This window comes from Coffea arabica, chromosome 5c (genome assembly GCF_036785885.1).
Source record: "Coffea arabica cultivar ET-39 chromosome 5c, Coffea Arabica ET-39 HiFi, whole genome shotgun sequence".
Taxonomy (NCBI): domain Eukaryota; kingdom Viridiplantae; phylum Streptophyta; class Magnoliopsida; order Gentianales; family Rubiaceae; genus Coffea; species Coffea arabica.
The window spans coordinates 6,586,040-6,607,365 of record NC_092319.1 but is presented as its reverse complement, the minus strand read 5'-3'; the positions used below and the strand labels follow the sequence as shown (position 1 = coordinate 6,607,365).

The window sequence follows — 21,326 nt, the reverse complement described above, 5'->3', positions numbered from 1 at the left end:
CACCAAAATAGAGCCTGTTAAAAGTGAGAAAGCGAGCTTGCAAGGATTTGTTCGTCCCAAAGAAGAACCGGCAGTAGAACATTACTCGCTACCAACTAATCGGACTCAAGAAGATTTTGATCCAAACGCATATAGACTTCTTACTAAGGTCGGTTATAACCCAAATGAGAAGCATGCATTGGGAAAAGTCCCTCATGAGGTAACTGACGAGAAGACTCATGGATTAACACCTACGCAGAAAATGTTGAAGGAAAAAAGGCTATAATATTGAAAGTTCATCGATGGGTCTTGGTTATCAACCACCTTCTCCAGTACGTATAATGATCAAAAGGGCAAATTGTAACTACGTGAATGAAGAAATAGAGGTCACAAGCCGCAAGAGATCTGTGTTCGATAGGTTGGGAAATAATTCAAGACGTACTTCTGTGTTTGACAGACTTTACCCGCAGCCGAAATATTTGAAACCGACAGTCTATGAAAGATTAGGCAAAAAAAAGTAAGAGTACCAAGTTGTTAAGAAAGAAAATTTTACTCCAATAAAGAAGAATGGTACGAGGAAACGAGTTTCCAATTTCTTTATACATTATGGAGACTTGCTTAACGTAAGGATCGAAACCATCTTTGAAGAACAAGATCAAGAAAGTATTGCTTCTTGCCATCATATTACAATCAGTGATCCTGAAGAAGAAAAAGAATATGCAGATGACGCTCCCGCTGAATTTGAACAAGGAGTAAAAAATACAGTCGATGCCCTAAAAGAGATTAATCTTGGCACAAGTGACGACTCTCGCCCATTTTACATAAGTTCTTGTATAACTCCTGAAGAAGAGAAAGAGTATGTTGATTTGCTACTCGAGATGTCTTAGCTTAGAATTACTCAGAAATGTCCGGTTTGGATCCTAGAGTTGCTGTTCATAATTTATCTGTCAAGCGAGGAACAAAACCTGTCAAACAAACTCAAAGGCGCTTTCGGCCTGAATTGATTTCTTTGATAGAAAATGAGATAAATAGACTGATTGAATCTGGATTCATACGAGAAGTGAAATATCTAACATGGATTTCAAGTATTGTCCCTGTTAGGAAGAAGAATGGACAAATCCGAATTTGTGTTGATTTTCGAAACTTAAATGAGGTTTGCCCCAAAGATGATTTTTCGCTCCCCATCACAGAATTGACAGTAGATGTTACGACCGAGCATGAAGCACTATCTTTTCTCGACGGATCGTCTAATTACAATCAAATACGTATGGCACCCGAGGATGAGGAGCTCACTGCCTTCCGCACCTCCAAGGGAATTTATTGCTACAAAGTGATACCGTTTGGCTTGAAGAACACTGGAGCAACATATCAAAGGGCAATGCAAAGAATTTTTGATAATATGCTCCATAGAAATGTGGAGTGCTACGTTGATGACCTTGTGGTGAAATCAAAGAAGCAAGAGAATCATATTCAAGATCTTCGAAGAGTTTTTCAACGCCTTCGGAGATACCAATTGAAGATGAATCCTTTAAAGTGCGCATTCGGAGTCACTTTTGGCAAGTTTCTCGGTTTCATCGTTCATCAATGGGGAATAGAGGTCGATCGATCTAAAATTGATGCCATTGTGAACATGCCTGAACCGTGAAATATTCATGAATTGAAGAGCCTTCAAGGGAAGTTGGCATATATCTGGAGGTTTATCTCTAATTTGGTCGGACGATGCCAACCCTTCAGTCGACTGATAAAGAAAGAGGTGCCCTTCGAGTGGAATGAATCGTGTAGGAATGCTTTTACAAGTATCAAAACGTACCTCATGAATCCCCCAGTGTTGGCTGCACCCATCCCAGAAAAATCGTTGATTCTCTATATTTCCGCTCAAAAACGGTCAGTTGAGGCTTTACTTGCTCAAAAAATGATGAAGGTAAGGAGAATGCGTTGTATTACTTGAGTCGGATGATGACACCTAATGAGTTGAATTACTCACCCGTTGAGAAGTTGTGTTTGACACTTATATTTGTCATTCAGAAGCTAAAACATTATTTTCAAACACACACTATTCAACTCATATCTAAATCTAATTCCATTAAATATGTCATGACAAAACCTGTACTGTCTGATCGACTCGCGAGATGGTACCTCCAGTTCCAACAATTCGAAATTATTTATGTACATGCGAAGGCTGTCAAAGGACAAATATTGGTAGACTTTTTAGCCGATCACCCCATACCTGCCGAGTGGGAGTTGACTGATGAGCTCCTCGATGAAGAAGTGTTTATGGTCAAATCCCGGTGGTCGATGTATTTCGCTGGAGCTGCTCACTGTAATAGAGCTGGTGCGGGAATTGTCTTTTATACTTCTGAAACAGATATATTGCCATACTCTTTTACTTTAACACACCGGTGTTCAAACAATGTGGCTGAATATCAGGCGTTGATTCTCGGTCTTGAAACGGTTGTAGATATGAAACAGTTGCATCTTAGAGTCTATGGTGATTCAAAATTGGTGGTAAATCAACTTCTTGGTATTTATGATGTCAAGAAACCTGAATTGATCCCATATTATAAGTATGCAAGACAACTCATGGGATATTTAGATAATGTCACTATAGAACATATCCCTAGAAATTTCAACCAACAAGCTGACTCCTTGGCAAGGGTGACGTCCATGATCACTCTACCTTCTCATCAAAATCAAATTTCAATATGTCAAAATTAGGTCATACCTCCGATGTTTGATGAAGAAGATGATGGTGAGGAAGAAAATGCTTATCATATTTTTGTCCATGACATCGAAAAGGAGGATTGGCGTCACCTCATCATTGATTATCTTAATCATGAAAAATTACCAGAAGATCCTAAGAAAAGGGTTGATATATGTCGTCGAGCGTCACGTTTCATTTATTACAAAGGGACGCTTTACCGAAGATCATTCAATGGGGTGTTTCTACGATATCTTGGAGAAGATGAGACCATGCAAGTAATGGAGGAGGCTCACTGCGGGATATGTGATGCTCACCAGTCTGGCCCGAAATTATACTTTTACATTAAAAGAATGGGATACTACTGGTCAACAATGGTGAAGGACTGCATTGACTTTGTTAGAAGATGTCAAGTTTGTCAATTCTATGGCAATTTCATCCATCAATCTCCTGAACCATTGCACCCAACTGTGGCTTCTTGGCCGTTCGATGCTTGGGGTTTGGATATAGTTGGACCACTTCCAAAGTCTTCTGGTGGACACATTTTCATTTTGGTGGCGACAGATTACTTTTCAAAGTGGGCTGAAAGCGGTTCCTCTAAGAGAGGTAAAAAAGGAGAATGTAGTAGATTTCATTCGCTTGCACATCATTTATCGGTATGGAGTCCCGCGTTATATCATCACTAATAATGGTAAGCCTTTTTGCAATGTAGAAATGAACAAACTTTGCGAAAAGTTTCATTTCAAACAATACAATTCGTCCATATATTACGCTGCCACAAATAGACTCGCTGAAGCATTCAATAAGACCTTATGTAACCTGTTGAAGAAAATTATGGATAAATAAAAAAGGGATTGGCATTTTCGAATTGGAGAAGCACTTTGGGCATACCGAACTATTTTTCGAACTCCCACACAAGCAACCCCATACGCGCTTGTTTACGGTGTTGAAGCTGTTCTTCCACTTGAGTGTCAAATACCTTCGCTAAGAATCGCAATTCAAGAAGGGCTCAGTGAAGAAGATAATGTTCGTTTTCACCTTGAGGAGTTAGAAGCACTTGACGAAAAGAGATTGAAAACTCAGCAACGGATTGAGTGCTATTAGGCTCGCCTTTCAAAAGCATTTAATAAGCATGTCCGGCCACACTCCTTTCAAATTGGAGAGTTAGTACTCGCTGTTTGGAAACCAATCATTCTCACTCATGGCAGATAAAAAAAGTTTACTCCTAAATGGGATGGTCCATATGTTGTTCGAGAAGTGTATACAAATGGTTCATACAAGTTGGTTGCTGAAAATGGATTAAGGGTTGGCCCCATCAATGGCAAGTACCTAAAAAGGTACTATGCGTAATCGGAACTGCGCGATACTCCTGGCCCGCATGAGCCAAAACTGTGGAAGGCAACCACCAATAGTGTAGTATGTAGTTAAACTGCTGAAACACTCCACCAAGTCTAAGGTGGTAAACAAATAGATACTCCTGACCCGCATGAGGTTAAAATGTGAACGGCAGGAACTACGTGTTATTTGATTTCCTTGTTGGGATACGTAAGCAGCTTGGAGGGCAACTTCTAAGTTCAGTTACATCACTCCAAATCAAATCCTTGTTCCTTGCAAAAAAGAAAAAGAATCTTCTCTTTCCAAAAAAAACATATAAAATAAATAAAGTGCTCCATTTGAGTTCTTGTATCTTAAAAAAAAAAAGATAAGGAACGGAAAGCATTTTATTATTAAAAAAAAAAGATAAGGAAAAAATTCATTACATGGAAAAAAATGGAACAAATTCAGGAAAAGACATGATGAAAAGTCTAAATGTCAAATTTGTAATCCACTACAGCTATTTTGCATGATTCAAGTGCAGATTTCATGTCTTCAAGTTCCTTCACTGCGTCATCAGTCAAGATGCCGTACTTTCAATAGAGAAGAGCTCATCATGTGTTCGGGCTACTTCAGTCCGGATCTCCTCAAAAGTTTCATGATTTTGATCGATAGTTGAGCTGATTTCTAGGCCTTGTTTTTCTAAATTGATAAGTTCCTGTTGCAACACTTTCTTCCTGTCTTCAATGGATTGCAACTTTTCTGCAAGACTTTGTAGATGACAAGTTAGATCTTCTTTCTTCGCCTTAGCTTTCTCGAGTCGGGCGATCACTTTGGAAAGGAGTTCTGTATGTGCTTCTTTACTCATCTTTTTCCATGATAAAGATGCCAAAACATCATATGCCTCTACCTTGACAAACAATTCTATCAAATAATCCTTGAAAGGGAGATCATTGGTAGGATCCGTTCTTGTGATTTTCGCAATAACCTCCTTTGCACACTCTTTTAACGAAGAGATCTGCTCAATAGGAGTGTCAAAAATCTACCCGCGAAAATTCATCCACAAACTCTGCAAATATCTCCTTCGATGCGCTTGGATCAATTTTTGCTCGTGAAATTCTGAAACCAGTGCTGGTTTAGGTCTCTTTCGGATCTCGTGCGTACCAGTTAACTCCTTCTTACACATTGGCGAGGTACCTCCACTGGGGATAAATTGTTTTGAAGTACTGATAGCTACTTCGTCACTTTTGTTGTTTGAAATTATATCATCAGTTTCGAGTTCGGGTGGTGAATTGTTACCAACATCTTTTTCACGAAATTCAAGAAATGGGGACTAAAAAAAAAATCTTACAAAATTTTTTTTTTTTAAAAAGGAAAGAAAAATAGAGAGATGATTACCTTAAGTGGTGACACTCCAACTGACGGTGGTGTAAAGGAAACCTCCTCCAAATCAGAGGATGGCCTCTTCTTTGATCGGTTCCAATGACGGTCTTGACTACTGCTACCGCTCGCCGACGAATGGGTTTCTCCTTGGGTAGATCCGATGTCCTGAACTTGAGTCCCTTCTTTTTCTATAGCCTCGATAGAACCACGATCGACCACCGTTTCAATTTCGATATCTTCTTCTGTACGATTCACGGATAAGGATTTTGAAACTTTGGGCGACGCCTTCTTTGTTGGAATCACTGGTTGCGCCTCTTTAATGGCCTGTCGAGAGTCCTTGGAAGGCTTATTTTTTATGACAATGTTTCTCGAGGGACTGCTAGTAATTTTGTTTTTTCGCAAGATGGATGGAGTAAGACCCGTTACAATCTCTATAGTTCCATTATGATGCACTGACTCGTTGGCAGAGGTAACCTTACCCTTTTTTGATGATTGCTAAGGGATTTTAACGGTGAATTTAAAAGAAGTTAAAGAGAGTCTATTTGACTGAGTCGACCACCAGGCGTCATAGTCTTTTGTGATCAATGGATGCTTCCTGTGCGCGGGTATAGTCATCCGAGACCGCGTCTGCGTGCACACTGAGGAATCCCATAGTTGAATAGCCTCACCCAAGGTACAAGTGTGAGTGATCTCTTTTAAGTTATTGGGGATGTCCTGATAGAAGCCGAATTGTCTGCTGAACCTGCAAGGATTATATTTTTCAATAATGAAAATATTGTCCTTACGTAGAATTAAATGGCAAGAACGTTGACTAATGAAGTAGCTCGTGAGTCTTGATGATAAGGATCCATCATCGATCAACATCTTTTCTTCATTCTCAGCCCAGCACAATTTAGGAAGTATCAAAGGATTCACTTCTTTGAAGATTTTCTCAGCTTCCAATTGGTCATAAAATATTGTCATTTTCTCACCACTAAATGTTGTCATGCGCGCGTGGTGGTTACTCACTTGATGATTTTCGTAATATACATCGAAATATTGGCCAATCCAAACATAGACGTAATGGATTGGAAAAGTTACCCCACATTCTCTAAGGTTAGGGGCGTGGATGATTTCCCTCAACCCATGATATATGCTCGCAAGAACGGGGATTGCAAGGTAAAATCTTTTCCCTGTGGCCATTAAGCATGCAACCTTGAAAACACTTGGGCGAATACAATCGCCCTTTTTGCTTGGCAAAAGAAACTTGCAAATCCAACACGTTATGAATGCCGCAATATAGGTTTCCTTTCTTAAATACCCTGGAATGTCCAGTGTGTTGAAAGGGAAATTGAAGTCCTTCGTATCAGCAAGGTAGTATGGCTCTACGCTTCCAGAGAGATTATAGGTCATTTTCGGTTTAGACGTGATTTTTCTTCTATTCGCCCTACTCGGAGGAGCCCTATACCTAGTCTCTCCTTTGAACCAGAAGCGAATCCAGTCCTTCATCCATACCCCTTGGTCATTCATCCAGGGGTGGTAGTAAGCTGAAAAAGATGTCTGCAGCTCTCAGGGAGAAGTGGCTTCCCTTCTTTGTCACGAGTAAAAATCTCCTGCGCTGAGGGAACAACCTCATCAAAGAACGAGCCATCGATCGAAAGGCCATCAAGTCGATAAAGGTCCCAAAACATAATGGACAACTCCCCAACGGGCGTGTGGAGTGTGTTTGTCGAAGGGCACCAATATTTGAAGAAGGCTCGCAAGATATTCTCACAGCGGTCGTAGGAGTATCTCGACGCATAGACAGCTTCAAATTGCCAGCACGGGTGAGTACTTCTTTATATCTTCCAAGGATGTCCTCAACCCACTCCCAATAATGAGAGGTGAAGTAGGCCTCGCCAAAGAAGGAAGAAAGAATCTTCCACATAGTTTTATCGATATTGAATCCCACGAACGGAAGCATGAATTTGGCTATTTTTGGGTCTCCATTGTGAAGTGACGAGTTTAATACGACCACTTCCTCTTCCCTCGACGTAGTGGAGAAAGTCGACGGTGCCACCACTTCCTTAGTCCACTTACTAGTCCAATCTTCGAGATGAAAGCATCCTTCGAGTGGTATGAAGGATTCGGCGAGCGGGCCGATTGCTGGTTTGTAAACATGTAGTGACAAGCTCTTTGATTGAGTTCCTCCCCGTTCATCCGTCAGTGAAATATGCGGCAGCGGCACGGTGTAGTCCTTAATTTCCATGATTGCTGGAATTTTGTAAAAGGAAATATTAGATGATGCCAGGAGCTTCGTGCAAAAAGTTTGGTAATTAAATTACTTAATTGGTTGCCTCTTCTCAAATCCCCGGAATTGTTTCGAACCCCTTTTCAAGCGCAGCTTGGGTTATCTACAAAGAGGCAAGTTGACAAAGTTTAGATCGAAATCATGTATAGTAGGAATATTTGGGATGAAAAAAGGGTGTGAAAATTGAGATCGAATTTTCAGCCATAAGGAATAGCTCGGAAACAATATTTTGAGCCAACCCTCATTCTCAAATAATATTTAAAAGGCATACATGATTTCGAATAATATTAAAAGTGCATCTCAAATAATATTGTGAGCCAATCGTCATTCGGTCAATTTCGATCTTTTAGCCGAGACCCAAAGCTTCATTCTCAAATAATATTTCGAGGATTTATTTGGTAAGGTCGTGAGACTCTAAGCTTCTCGATTGATTGAGGCTTCAAGCCGACAGTAAATATTGCAAGTAAAAAAAAAAAGGGGCTTCAAGTACCTAGCAAGCAAAAAAAAAAGTGTTGGAGTACTACCAATGGATGACGGTTGATGCTTGCGGCTCGGCGAAGGTGATAACCAGCTTCAAATTATCTCTATTGATCAAAGGACGACAAAGCCGACAATAAAAGGCAAATAAGAGTGAGATAGGATGATGACAAATAATTGATAAAGCAGTTAAAATTTCAACAAATCAGTCATATGCCAAGGCATGCTTAAGAGTTCGGGTGTCAAGAAGATCAGTAACCTAGATGGGTGGAGTCTCAATTGTAAGGGATCATGTTTGCAATTGTGCCAGCTAAGGTGTTGTTCAGTTTGATGGTGGAACTTTAAAACGACACTTCGATTTGTCAGACATAAAGAGCCGGAGTTCCAATGCAACTTGGTAGAGCTACTTATAAAAAAAAACGTGCAAGGATTCATATACTAACTACTCACAAGTTTCGGGATTTGGGAATCATATTATCCTATAATGAGTCGATGGTTCAGATTCATAAGTTTGAGATATGGCAGCTTAACATGCAGGTTTCAAGTATTAGGCGTAGTTAAGACAAATTAAAATGAGAATGGGAACCATTGATACTGGAAGGCATGGATATTTGTGGACGAAAATTGGAGGCAACTACCTTCAAAACTGTGGTAGAAGCAGCAACTAGATTTTGCAAACGGCACGCAACGTTAACAAAAAAGATATTGCCCTGAATCTATCGGTGCAGAAACTACCAAAACTCAGCAGTTGTTCCATGCAAAGTAGCAAAACGAGAAACACAAGCAGAGTGGTAATGAGAGCGTCAAGTCATTCATCGGTTAATCCGTATGAATGGTACCATGAACTCAAGAGGCATATGAGATTCATGCATGAAAGCTATTCTGGCTGGGGTAATATAAGAGCAAGCGTGTCCATGGATAATTTGAAGGCCCGAGACTTAGTTATATATAAAGAAAAAAAAATTTTGAACTCTACCAGAGAAGAAATTCACCCTTAGCTTGGGAAAGTAGTGCCTACCTTAAAACAATTCAAGGGTAGCTTAGCAAGATTATCGACCGAAATTGATTAGTCGAAAAGGTAGCAGAGCCAAGCAAATTAGCAAACAATGAATGACGGCAACGGCAAATAAAAACGTAGCAGCAATCCGACAACATTAGCGAAAAAAAGAAACGAGGGAGAGTTTGCCTTTGAACTGTGGGTAAATTGATGCCTCAACCATTGAGTATTTATAACAGATATGCATCCTATATTCAAGAAGGATTCTGGTCAGAAGTGTTTCAATTTAAAACACCGAAGGACTCATTGTTCGAAGTACTTGCGGTGTAGCAGACTAATTTGTCGAGCCGAGGAAGTTTACTTGCAAAAGGAATCGGGTTTATCTTGTTTTGTATAATGGGGCGAAGAGAAAGAAAGAAATGCTGAGCTCTGACTCAAGGTGGTTTTGGAAAAGAATTGTTCTTGCGATTGGCTTCCTTTGCGAGTTGGGTTCTTAGCATTTGTGTTAGAATACTCCTTGAGTGCAGTGCCGAATGTGATAAGTGAAGAAATTAATTGTTTAGTTCATCAATGATGCAAGTCCTAACTTCAAGAGATTGAATACTACAAGGAATGGAGTTAGTCTAAAATAGGAGACATAAAGCTATTCCATCTGATGATTCGGCTCGGATGCATGGATTGGTGGTGTTCCACGTAGCTATCCCATATGATACAAGTCATTGCTATAAAGTTTGCAAAGTTTGGAGTTTAGCCCGTTTATGGGTTTTATTTGGAAACTAATATGTCAATGGTGTTCAAATTGAAGCAAAAAAAAACGTGTGTGTCAAAACTTGTCCGTTCAAAATTTGCTTTGATCTTCAGCATTCACGCACAAGTTTCGAGGGGGCATTTGTAGACAATGAAATTTTAATTAAATTATAAAAAATTACCATTGGTTTATAAATCATTTTTATGGCTTATTTTTATCCAATTGGATATTGCCATATGTCATGTATACTTGAAAAAATTGGTTATTAAATGACCAATTATATTTTGCCACGTGTCAAGGCGACGTGTTCCAGATCAATTCAAATTACAGGGATATCTCCACCAACCATATCATATCATGTCACATGTCTATTGGATAAATATCTAAATATTTATTTCTTATTAAAGGGATAATATTTAGAGTTATTTAATTCAAGTATATCTTTTATATACTGCAATAGCTTGGCCAATCAAACGGCGCCACGTCACGCGTCTCCACAGGTTTGACCAATCGAGGAATTGTTTATCTCTGTATTAATAAAAAAATAAAATGAAGAGATAATATTTGATTAGCACAGTTCTAATATGACTGCACGTCTTGCAAGACAAGTAAAGTAGTACACAGGTTCTCAACCTCTACCTCTTGCTACAACTATAAATAGAGGTCTCTCAACCAAATCAAACACACACATAGACATCAAGAGGCATCTCATACACTCAAAGCATTGGAGCTCCAAGCTACAAAGGCCCGGATCTTCAAGCTCTCCAAGTCTCCCGTATATCAAGACTCGAGTCTTCAAATATCTTCTAAAGTTTTTCAAATCTTCTATATCAAGATTTGAAAGAATCGTGGTGGATCCAAGAATAAGCTGCGAAACCCTTGGATTAGCATTCGAGGAGGAGAATCGAGGGAAACTCCCTACAAGTTCAAGAAAACCCTTGAAATTGTACTCACATATTTTCTTAAATTTATATATCTTATATTTGTCATGTATTTTTCTTGTCTTTTACAGATTTGAAATTTTATCGCGTACACCCGTCAAATCTTAACATATTCAAACCGTTTAATAACAAAAATTGAACATCTGAATTAATTAAGTGACACTGAATTTTCTAGACAAAGTTTATTCCCAAAATTTCCTTATACTATATAAGATTGAGTTTTGGTGAAAGAGGGGGTTGCATTTCAACCGTATAGACAGGGACTTTTTGGGAATGTGAAATATTCTATAGTGTTTTACAAGCTATAGGTACAAGTGAGGGAAGCTTGTGGTTAGGTATATTAATCGAAATACCCTTATTTATAGACATTTAAAACTTTATGTTGTTGAAACATATGGGTATTTATGGTATGTGCAATTAATCTGCAACCATTTGTTGCTTTTGGTACAACACACATAAGCCTGTGGGTTTGTGAAATTACTTAAATAACCTTCACACATCATAAGTGCGGTCATTACGAAAAGAAAAAGTCATGACCATAAATACGGCAATTGAATCACACGGTCATTACTGAAATGGCCTTCACACATCATAAGTGCGTCGTTTGACTAATGATCACTGAATTTGGAAATCATTTGTATAGGGAGCCCACAAGTGAAAGGGAATAAAAAAGACCAACCTTGCTCAACCGTCATCGTGGTTAGAGCTCAGGTGTGGAAGTACCTCCTTTTAGACCTCCTTCTCTATCATTTATACCTGAATTTAATGGCAAAAAACGTGGGCCTACTAATGGCTCCTGAGTTTCGGGGATTGGGTTTTCTTTTGCAACCTTTGTCTGAAACAGAATGCCACATCGTTTCCCCTCTCACCCGAGCTTATGGCCGAAACACTCCATTTCTTTTTCATTATAGCCTCAATTAAATAGCCAGACGTTGGTAAGTTAATGCCCAACGGCTGCGTCGGTTATGATTGTTTTCATGCCTCCTCTTCACCTTCTTCAGTTTCTACCTTTTCATATTCTGGGATTGGGATATTTTTTTATGCTCTTATACTGCATAAATCCTAGGCATGGAAACAATCACCGCCTACTGAAGCAGGAAGTTGCGGAGGGCCCGACCGACAATCTTTACAAGGGTTATTAACTTAATTTGGGATTTGATGGGGCTTTCACTTGGCCTCTGCTTCATTTGGTCCCATGGTTTCTTCATTCTGCTACAGTTTGTCCTTAATTACCTTCTATTGGTAAGTTAATGACTCACTCACTTGAAGACCGACCGAATGTGGACATTAGCAGTGCGTAGTCCTTCACCACAAAACTCCTTTAGCTTACTTGCTTCCTTAAACCAAAAGCACCAAGAGTAGCTACTCCAACAAGAAAAGGCACCAACATTCCTGTGTTGCCTCCACTTTCAACTTCAGCAGTCAAAGTAGTTGAAGCAGGAAGTTGCAGAGGGCCCTCGATCATGTATGTTCTACACTCATCATGTAGATGCTGAAATTGGGACCAAAATGAAGAAACCACCAAGAAGCAACGCATCTGACTGCTGTCTATTACAGCATCTACATGAGTTTACTACTATTCGTATCACTAAATAAGTAGACATACATGATGTCTTATTTAACCTACTCTGCTATCTATCTTGTAGTTTTTACCTGAAACAATTTCATAAATATTTATCCGTACACCTTTGAGAACTTGCTGCATCTAATTATTTGTGTTCGGGAACTTCCTGATTCTAATATTGGAAGACTCTTATGTTATTTGTCTTTTAATTATACATGCTTCTAATTATTTATCGCAACGTACTATTCTCGCAATGTATTATTATTTGTCCAACCAAAAAACCTTCTTCAACCACATGCACCAAACACCCGTGCGATGTGCGGGCACTCCTCCCCTAGTAAGTGATATATTATTCACTTATTACTGAATGTAATATGTACTCAAATGTATTAAATTTAATACTTAATAATTCAATAATTTAATGGATTCAAACTTCAGATTTTAGATTTCAGACCTCAGTTTTATCAAACGCACCCTTAGTCTAATATGGTATTATTTGACTTTTTATATATGTATTATCTTCTTTCCTATTTTTTGGATTTTGCTTCACTTGTTTCTTATTATACATGTGGTTTTGATTAATTTAAATTTTAGTATGTACCCGTTATTATTTTGTTTGAGAGGGTGCAATACATAATTCTTGTAGTTTGAGGGGTGCAAACTATTAAACTATAACTAGGTTAAACTATAATTGACAATAGTTATAAAGTACAAAAAGGAATTTCAAATATTTGAGGGGGCCAATTGCCCACTCTTATATATGTAGCTACGCCCCTATTTGTGATATCCCATCCCACTTCGGAAAGTTAAGTGTTATAGGACCAATATATTGGTGGAGTTTGCGCATTTAAGTCCAAATTCAGATATTCATTTTGTGCTAGTGTGGACGAAAAGTCGAATAAGTAGATTTGACAGTTAAAATTTATATTGCATATTGGATGTGTGAGCCAATGATATTAGGCTGCGACTACACAAGGAATTGAAGAATTAAGTCTTGTATGATGGTAAGTGCAACATCGACTTAAGGATGGGAGCCATCTTTAAAATCCATACAAACCACCTTTAGAATCCAACACAGTTGAGAGTAGTCCAATCATCGTATTGGATGCAAGGCCTAAAAGCAGGGATGAATATGATACCATGTTCCACATTGGAAAGTTTAGTGCTATGGAACCACTATATAAGTAGAATATGAGCATTCAAGGAATATGCATTTTGAACTAGTGACAATGAAAATTCAAATAGATGGACTTGACTGTTGAGATTCATGTTGCATCTGGGCCTGCATATTAGACTTCTCTTTCGTTAAAGGGAGAATGTATTTTAATTCGAATGTTTAGCTTTAGCTCACATACCAAACTAATCAACAATGTTTCAATCAAAACTAATTTGATCTGCAAAGTTTGTGATTATACGCAAATATAAAACAACTATTGAAAAATCTAATTAATCAATTGTCAAAATCAAATTAGCTAGTAAAAAATATTGACTTTACATTTTTTCCTCTAATATCTAGGGTTTGGATCAATACGGTCCCTTATACTTCAATAAGTGTATTGATAGATTTCAAATGAAATAAATGTGAATTGAATTATACAAAAAATGATGCATGAAATGAAATAGGATTTCTAAATTCCTATTAAGAAAAATCCTAAAAGCACTTCATATCGTTATGATAATATCGCTGGATTCAACTTGAACATCCGCAAAGTGGTTCTTTTTCACTATGTGACTTGCATCAAGTTGTAGCAGAGTACTAATTGGGAGAGATACAGAAATTTTACCTGCTCCAGCCACTACTGAGTGGAAATTTGAGTAACCAGAAGCTCCAAACTTCGCAAGGATCCATGATATAATATAAACTTTTTTTTTCCTTTTACCTCTTGCGGGTATTGCCTTACTGGAAACTTCCCAATCCAATCAAGTAATGGAATCCAGAAAATAGCGAGTCGGAGTCTCAAAAAAGAAAATAGCGAGAACAACCAGACTAAACTGGAAGAGACCAAAACAAAGCAACAAAATAACACAAAAAAGAAGAAGAACAAGAAGAAGAAGCAGATATCAATAATGCACAACTTAATTAACCTTAAAGAACCTAGATTCCAAAATAACCCATACAACACAATCTTATTCCTAACACTGCAAAAAGTGTATTTCGAGGTATTTTTTGTTCACCATTAAATTTCCAAGTCAAAGTACTAAGTAATCGAGACAAATTTTGAAGAGAAGAATTCGAGGATAAGCAATTCTGTCTCATTCATGTCAATATTATGATTTTTTGAATCTTAATAATGTATGTAGACATTGCTTTAACAAGGTCGTATGATTGGTGATATAAATTTAATGGCTAAAACGGGCCTTCCGGTAATTCATTAGCTAAATCTAAGTACTCAGATTTTTGTACGCACTGGATTATATCACCTGCTTCAAACAGAGTATTGTAAACAAGAAGAAAAGTGAAAGAAAACATGGAACATTAATTTTCTAACTGAAAATTAAAAAAAATAATGAAATTAGCTTCAGAAGTTGGTGCCTGCAACCCAAAAAAAGAAAAGGCTTAGGAAGCTGTTGACTTGATGAAGTTTTCTCTGGAAGTATTCTATTTTTTTCTTCTTTTTTTTTTTTGTTTTGGATATCAAAAGTTCATGTGATCCAATCTCACTTGCCTGAGGAGTACTTATAAGTCAACAACAACCCGAATATTTAGAAAGCAAGATAAAAGATATCTGCAAAATGTACAAGAATATATGGGACAGTTCTCCATATTTGTCTGCGAGGAACAAATTATTTTAAAGGTGAAGAAAGTGTTCACCTGATGGAGCGCACAATCAATGCATAGCAAACTTAAGGCTGGACATCAAACCATGTAAACTTAATCCTTGTTCCCTCTATGTCTCCAACAATTCAACAATTCAATGACTTCCTTTTTGATATGCTTTTGAGCATCTCTTTGAAGGTTTCAGGGCTAGATGAGATTCTCAGCAAACCCTGTTGACTATACCCGAATTCTTGTGGAGACTCATTGAATAAAGAGACAATCGAAGGATGGTTGATGTGCTGTATAGGTAGGGAGATTCTCTCCATTACCTCTTTACTAGTTCCGATTAGCAAAGGAACATAACCTTTGCGAGCAATATTTTTGTGTTCAACCTCATTTTTGCTCACTAATCTTACATAAGTAGGATACGGGCTCTTTCCTCTTTCTGTCATGGTGCTTAGTTAATTATTTTGCTTCAAAGCTGTTTCTTGTTTATAGCACAAGTGATATAGGCATCTATGCAACCAATGTTTGAAGAAAGGTTGTCATCTATGACTTTAAGAAAGAAAACAATTGGTTGTCTTAACCAATGTTTTGAAAATTGGATCGGATTGGCCGGTTTGATCAGTTGAACCGCGAATCGGTCATGGCACCAGTCTAGTTCTATACTACAGTTGACTTTGTCAGAAAACCGGTCAAAAACGATTAAACCCGTGAGAATCGTCGAACCGGTGATTTCTGATTTTTTAACTTTCTTCTTATTTTTTTTTAAGTTTTGGAAAACACAGCTACCAAAAATTGAACTCAGACCTTTGTGATGAAAGACCAATGTAATAACCATTGTACCATCACATCTTATGAGTTTTTTTTATGATAAATCATTTATATAAAACAAACATCCATCTTTCTTTTCTCCGTTTATTCTACGAAATCTCATTTTCTCGTGACTCTTTCTTTCTAATTTTCAACTCTTTCTCTCTCTCCTCTTTTCTTTTGTCACTTCCTTTTTAATCAAACATCTTTAGTTTTAATTTGTTGATATTTTTTTTCCATCTTTTAATTTTATTTTTATCCATCAAATTGAAAAAAAATTAAAAAAGAATTATTTTTCTTAAACCCTAAAGACTAATTATTAAATGCTACAATCACTCACTTTTATCTCTTTTTTGTTTCTTATCAAGTTTGCATTTTTATTTTCGATTCTCTTGACTTCCTTTAAATTCCAAACTTCTTTTTTTTTTAATTGCAATTTCTGCTTCTCAAAAACGTAAATTAAAATTTAAACTCACAATATATAAATTCCCATATACGTGAATTTTGTATAATTTCAAAATATTGTGGTATATTTTGGATTGAATTTAAGATTATTTTTTGGTAAATATAATTGAGATTGAGATGAAATTTATTTGTTTCAACTTATAATTTAAAATTTTATTTTTGAAAATCCAAGTTATTCGAAAATATTAAACTTTTTATTATATAAAGTTTTAAATGAGTCTATTGCATGTCTTATTTTGTGCACATATATATTTATATAAATTATTTTTTAAAAAATCATTAAATCATGATTGAACCTGTCCGATTGGTTGAATTTTGACCCGAATATCTCACCGGTTCAATTAACGGTCCCAGTTTTAAAACATTGGTCTTAACTAGACAAACATACGTTCTCACAGATTTGGAAAATGGTCATTATGGTCGGCATGTGCACTGTTGAAATGATCTTTTCGGTCCATTATCTTCGAGGTCATTTTCCATTTTGTTCTTTCAATAATTTAAACCTTCATTCTCATGAGAAATAGAGTCAGTTCCATTTGAAACAAAAAAGAAAAAGAGCAAAATAGGGAAAAAAATACACATACATGCTCCAATTGATATGCAGTGACATATAAGGGACAAAATTGGAAATGATTCTAAAGATAATTGACCAAAATGATCATTTTTAACGGTGCACATGTTGTGCCCATGACTAAGCCAATTAAAATTTTTTTAATTTTCTATTAGAGGTTCTAAATTTACAGCTTTTTACAAAGACAAATAATTAAAATGGGCATAATGATATATAAGGGATTAAATTGGCCCAAACTCTAGAGATGAAGGATCAAAATGGATAGTTTTCCTAAAGGATTTGATAGCATGGCGCTGTGTTGAGGTTTGTCGTTACTTGCAAAATGATTTTGTCAACTTTTACCTAGAAATTTAACTTACATCACTTCATATGAACAATCAAACATAAGATTTTCTGGGGAAATTTTGGAGTTTATCGAATGTTCAAGAGGAAAGATAAGATAACATGTTAAACTGTAATGACCAATCCTTTCAAGACGATTAGGTAAACTTTGACATGTAAATTTTCTAACCACTATTGCGTTATTATAGAGAGAATAATTTAATGCACTTCTATAGTATGAATAATTTTTTTCTTGTTTTATCCATCTCCAAAAAATTTATTAGTTTAGATTGTGAGAGGTGACTTTGCATTATAAAGTGTCAAAATGGGTGATTTGGGCAGATTTGGGTTGGATAAAATGGGTAATGGGTATAAGTGAGTCAATCCATTTATACCCATTTAATTAGATGGGTATAAATGGATAAGTCAAAAAAAAAATTGGATAACCCAATCACTCATTTATAACCTATTTATTTTTATCTTTCTGTAAATTCATTTATATTTATTTTTACAAACTAAGTTATCAATTTATACCATCCTTTGCATCCATCATTAGTTTTAAATATTTATTTATAATACTCAATAAATCTAATTATCAATTTTTTCCCATTTGTATTCTATGTCGCAAAATCACATACTATTTAATAATTAAACTATAGGAATATAAAAATTTGAACTAAGTACTATAAAAGTTAATATAAAAACTTAATCCAAAAATTTTGAACATCTAACATTTTTCCGTGTGTAATTTTAAAATTTCATTTTGAAAAAGTAAAAAAAGAGACTAAAACTTGTCATAAATTGGTAATGATGAAAAATGAACAAGTTAACAAACTAAAAGAAAATAAAATGATAAGATAAAACCAACAAATAATAATAATAATGAAACAAAAGTAGTTAACATCATGACAAAGTGAAAAATTTGAAAAAAAATGGGTGAGGGAAGAGAGGAGGTTGCGGGGAAGACAATTCTAAATGGGTTAATTGAATTTGATGTGTGAGTATTATTAGGTAACCTATTTATACCCATATGTAAAAATTTAATATACCCATACACATCGCCTTTGCAATTTAATGGTTGAGTGGTGTTCATAATATGATAGCCACTTGAACCTTTCAAGATGCTTGGTTTTAAGCCCCAACTTATGCGAATAAATGTGAAACAATCCTTTTTTATTTCTTTTTGTGCCTTTCAATGCCAATACGATTGAAAAATGATGCTAGAGAAGAAGAAGAAGTGAAGCAGCCAGCAGAACTGACTAACCACGATACATCGGTTTATGGACATTGCTGTGATTGGAATACAATGCATCATTCATACCTCGTAGAATTATACCTGAATCTTTACCATGTCACTGTTGACAGGCAGGCCAGTGACTTTTACTTATTTCATTACAAAAAGGTGACGATGCCTGTTGAATTGAAACTAAAGTCACTTTATCTTCGAGCTTTCTAATTCAATCATTTTCAATCTTGATCAAGAACTCGTTACCCTTCACCTAGAAAGAGAGGACTCTATACAAGTATCTCCCCTACAATACCTAGTGAAATGCCATACAATGACAAAGACGGTTGAATTTCAAACCTTACCTAGGTATGCCATACAATGCCATAGCTAGTGCAATGATAGCTTTTGAAACCCTCTTTTCTAGTTTGATTACTTTTGCATATTATTGGAAGATTGCTAGCCTTTGTGACCTTGAAAACAGCGATCAAGAGCAAGTCATACTTGTCTTCGAAAAATATCCAATAACCTTTCACACAAAAAATTCATTAACAGCCCACGACGATAATTGTCCATGACCCACAAGTGCCTGAATTCTGGCATCACAATCGAAATTGCTTCGTTGAATCTTATAATATTGAAAGTCACTTTTAATCGGAGCCACGCATGTCGAACAAAAGGGCAAGTATGCGGTAAATACTTAAATACCGACTAGGAGGTGTTTACCGCGCGATGCGCGGTATAAGTTTAAAGATTGCCTAGAAAATAAGGAGGGATTTTGTGTGCGACAAACTCTTGGTTGTTTATATACCTATTGTTTTTTTGGTTTGTGTTGATTGCATTTTGATTTGAATAGTAAAAATTGATTTGGAAAGTGGAAATTATTTTATTTGGATGTTTGGCTTAGTTATATTTGTGGTAGTATTGCGATAGCGACAGATAATTAGTGCAAAAATGAGAATTATTGTAAAATAAATAAGCATGTAATAAAGGAGGAATGTAAAGACAAAGAAAATAAAATAGGAAATGTAGTTATAATACGCAGGAATTATGATTAAATATACATAGTGAAAAGGCATATTAAAGGCAACAGTGATGTACGCAAAATAAGCAGAAGGTCAATCATTGATGTTAAGGTTGTTCATGTTAATATTCTCAGCATTGAAAACTTCGTCAACTGAGTAGGATGTGATTATCTCATAAGCTGCACGTTTCATGGGTCTGAATTTGGAAGGAGAGGGCTTAATGTAGCACATGAGCAGTTTTCCTTGTAAAGTATGCGCAAGGTATTGAGCAAGATCAACGCCCTGTTGTAAAAAAATGATGGAAGAAAACTGTAACGGGTTTAAAAAAGAAGCAAGAAAATATTTAGTTTGAAAAAGTGTCAGTGGTTACTTCTTGTTGTAAATGGTATAGTTCCAAGGTTGAATACTGAATTAGCTTCTCTGCTTCAATATCCATATCAATAGCACATAAAGATCCAGTTCTATCAATAAGTAAAATTGCAATGAGAGCTCTGCAACGAAGAAATAGGCAGGTTTGCAGTTAGAAATTGGAAGCAATTAAAGTTGGTGATGAAAGGAAGCAAGAGAAATTAATAATTATGTTTACCTAGGAACTAAATCTACGTTAGAGTGGCAGTGTTGACATGTAACAGGCAAATTGCTTGCAATTTTGCTTGGATAGTAACAAAGGGGACAAGCTATATAAGTTAAGTTATGATGTACATAATCCAACTCAACAACACCTTGAATCCAGGCAGTCATTGGTTTCTTTGAGAGAGAAGAAAAGGTAGAAGAAAGAGTCAGGGGTTAAAAAAAAAAGGAAAAAGCTGTGGAAGTGAATGTAAAGTACAGTATATGTAAATGTAAATATTGAAATAGGAACATTACCTGTTGAAGAACGGAAGCAATATGAGTGATTCGATTATGGTTTACAGGAGGAAGAAGTATGCGTGGGTTAGTGTAACTGCTCTCATTAAGCATTCGCGCTAGGATATCGGCATGGGAATGATGCCTATGATAAAAGCGAAAGATTTAAGTTGTTATATAATAAAGGAGATAATAATGCAAAAAGTGGTTAAAACATTCTACCAGGATTTTAAGTTGATTGTTTGTTGAGCGGTCGGAGCTACCAAAATCACCGAGGAAGGGTGAGTTGAGAGACTCAAATCTGATATATTTGGCAAGAATAGGGTAAAAGTTATATAGGTGGCGGAGAATTTTTTTTGGAGATGATAGAAGTTTAGAAGACTCTTTAAATATTAAAGGTGAAGTAAGTGAACACAATGATTTGTTGTAGCTTTGATTCTTATGGCGATGATAATTGGAAAAGGGTCCTCTGCTGCTGCAATAGCAGGGCCATAATTTTCTTCAAACTCATCTTGCAAAGTTAATACCAAAGGTTTCATGCTGTGGAATGAATAACAATAGAATACGTTATTGGAAATTTGCACGATTTTGAAAGAACGAAAGTGGAAATTAGATTGATAAGTAAATGTTTTACTCTTGATTAGCAATCACATAGTCTCGAGCTACACGTGGTGTTCCTTGACCACGGACAATGTTGTTAGGTAGAGCATGAAGTATAACTCCCATGACAGCTTAGGAAAACGGAAGAAAAGAATATATTAAGATTATAAAACAATGTCAAGTAAGTAAGATGCGGGGAAAAACAAGTAGAGGATAATGATAAACTTACTTATTAATTGTTCGGTATCAGCAATTGCGTCCAGCATAGTAAATGGATATAACTGAAAATATGAAGGGAGAGAGGGATAATCGAGCTGTTGAATTTGATGAAT

General features: G+C 36.4%; 1 protein-coding gene across 1 annotated transcript; it reads left to right on the top strand.

The window, feature by feature from the left end:
• The first annotated feature begins 2,073 nt into the window (after positions 1-2,073).
• Positions 2,074-4,027, top strand: LOC113689118 (uncharacterized). Its single transcript, XM_072049867.1, has 3 exons — positions 2,074-2,634; positions 2,776-3,283; positions 3,936-4,027. Exons 1-3 carry the CDS (start codon positions 2,074-2,076, stop codon positions 4,025-4,027), a joined length of 1,161 nt encoding a protein of 386 aa, XP_071905968.1.
• Positions 4,028-21,326: the final 17,299 nt, after the last annotated feature.

What these genes read in the sequence shown, in the direction of transcription:
- LOC113689118 (XM_072049867.1), top strand. Translation starts at nt 2,074, where the DNA reads ATGACAAAACCTGTACTGTCTGATCGACTCGCGAGATGGTACCTCCAG. An exon ending in AAGCTGACTCCTTGGCAAGG is followed by an intron (nt 2,635 to 2,775) that starts GTGACGTCCATG and finishes GACATCGAAAAG; the next exon opens with GAGGATTGGCGTCACCTCAT. An exon ending in AAGCGGTTCCTCTAAGAGAG is followed by an intron (nt 3,284 to 3,935) that starts GTAAAAAAGGAG and finishes TTGTTCGAGAAG; the next exon opens with TGTATACAAATGGTTCATAC.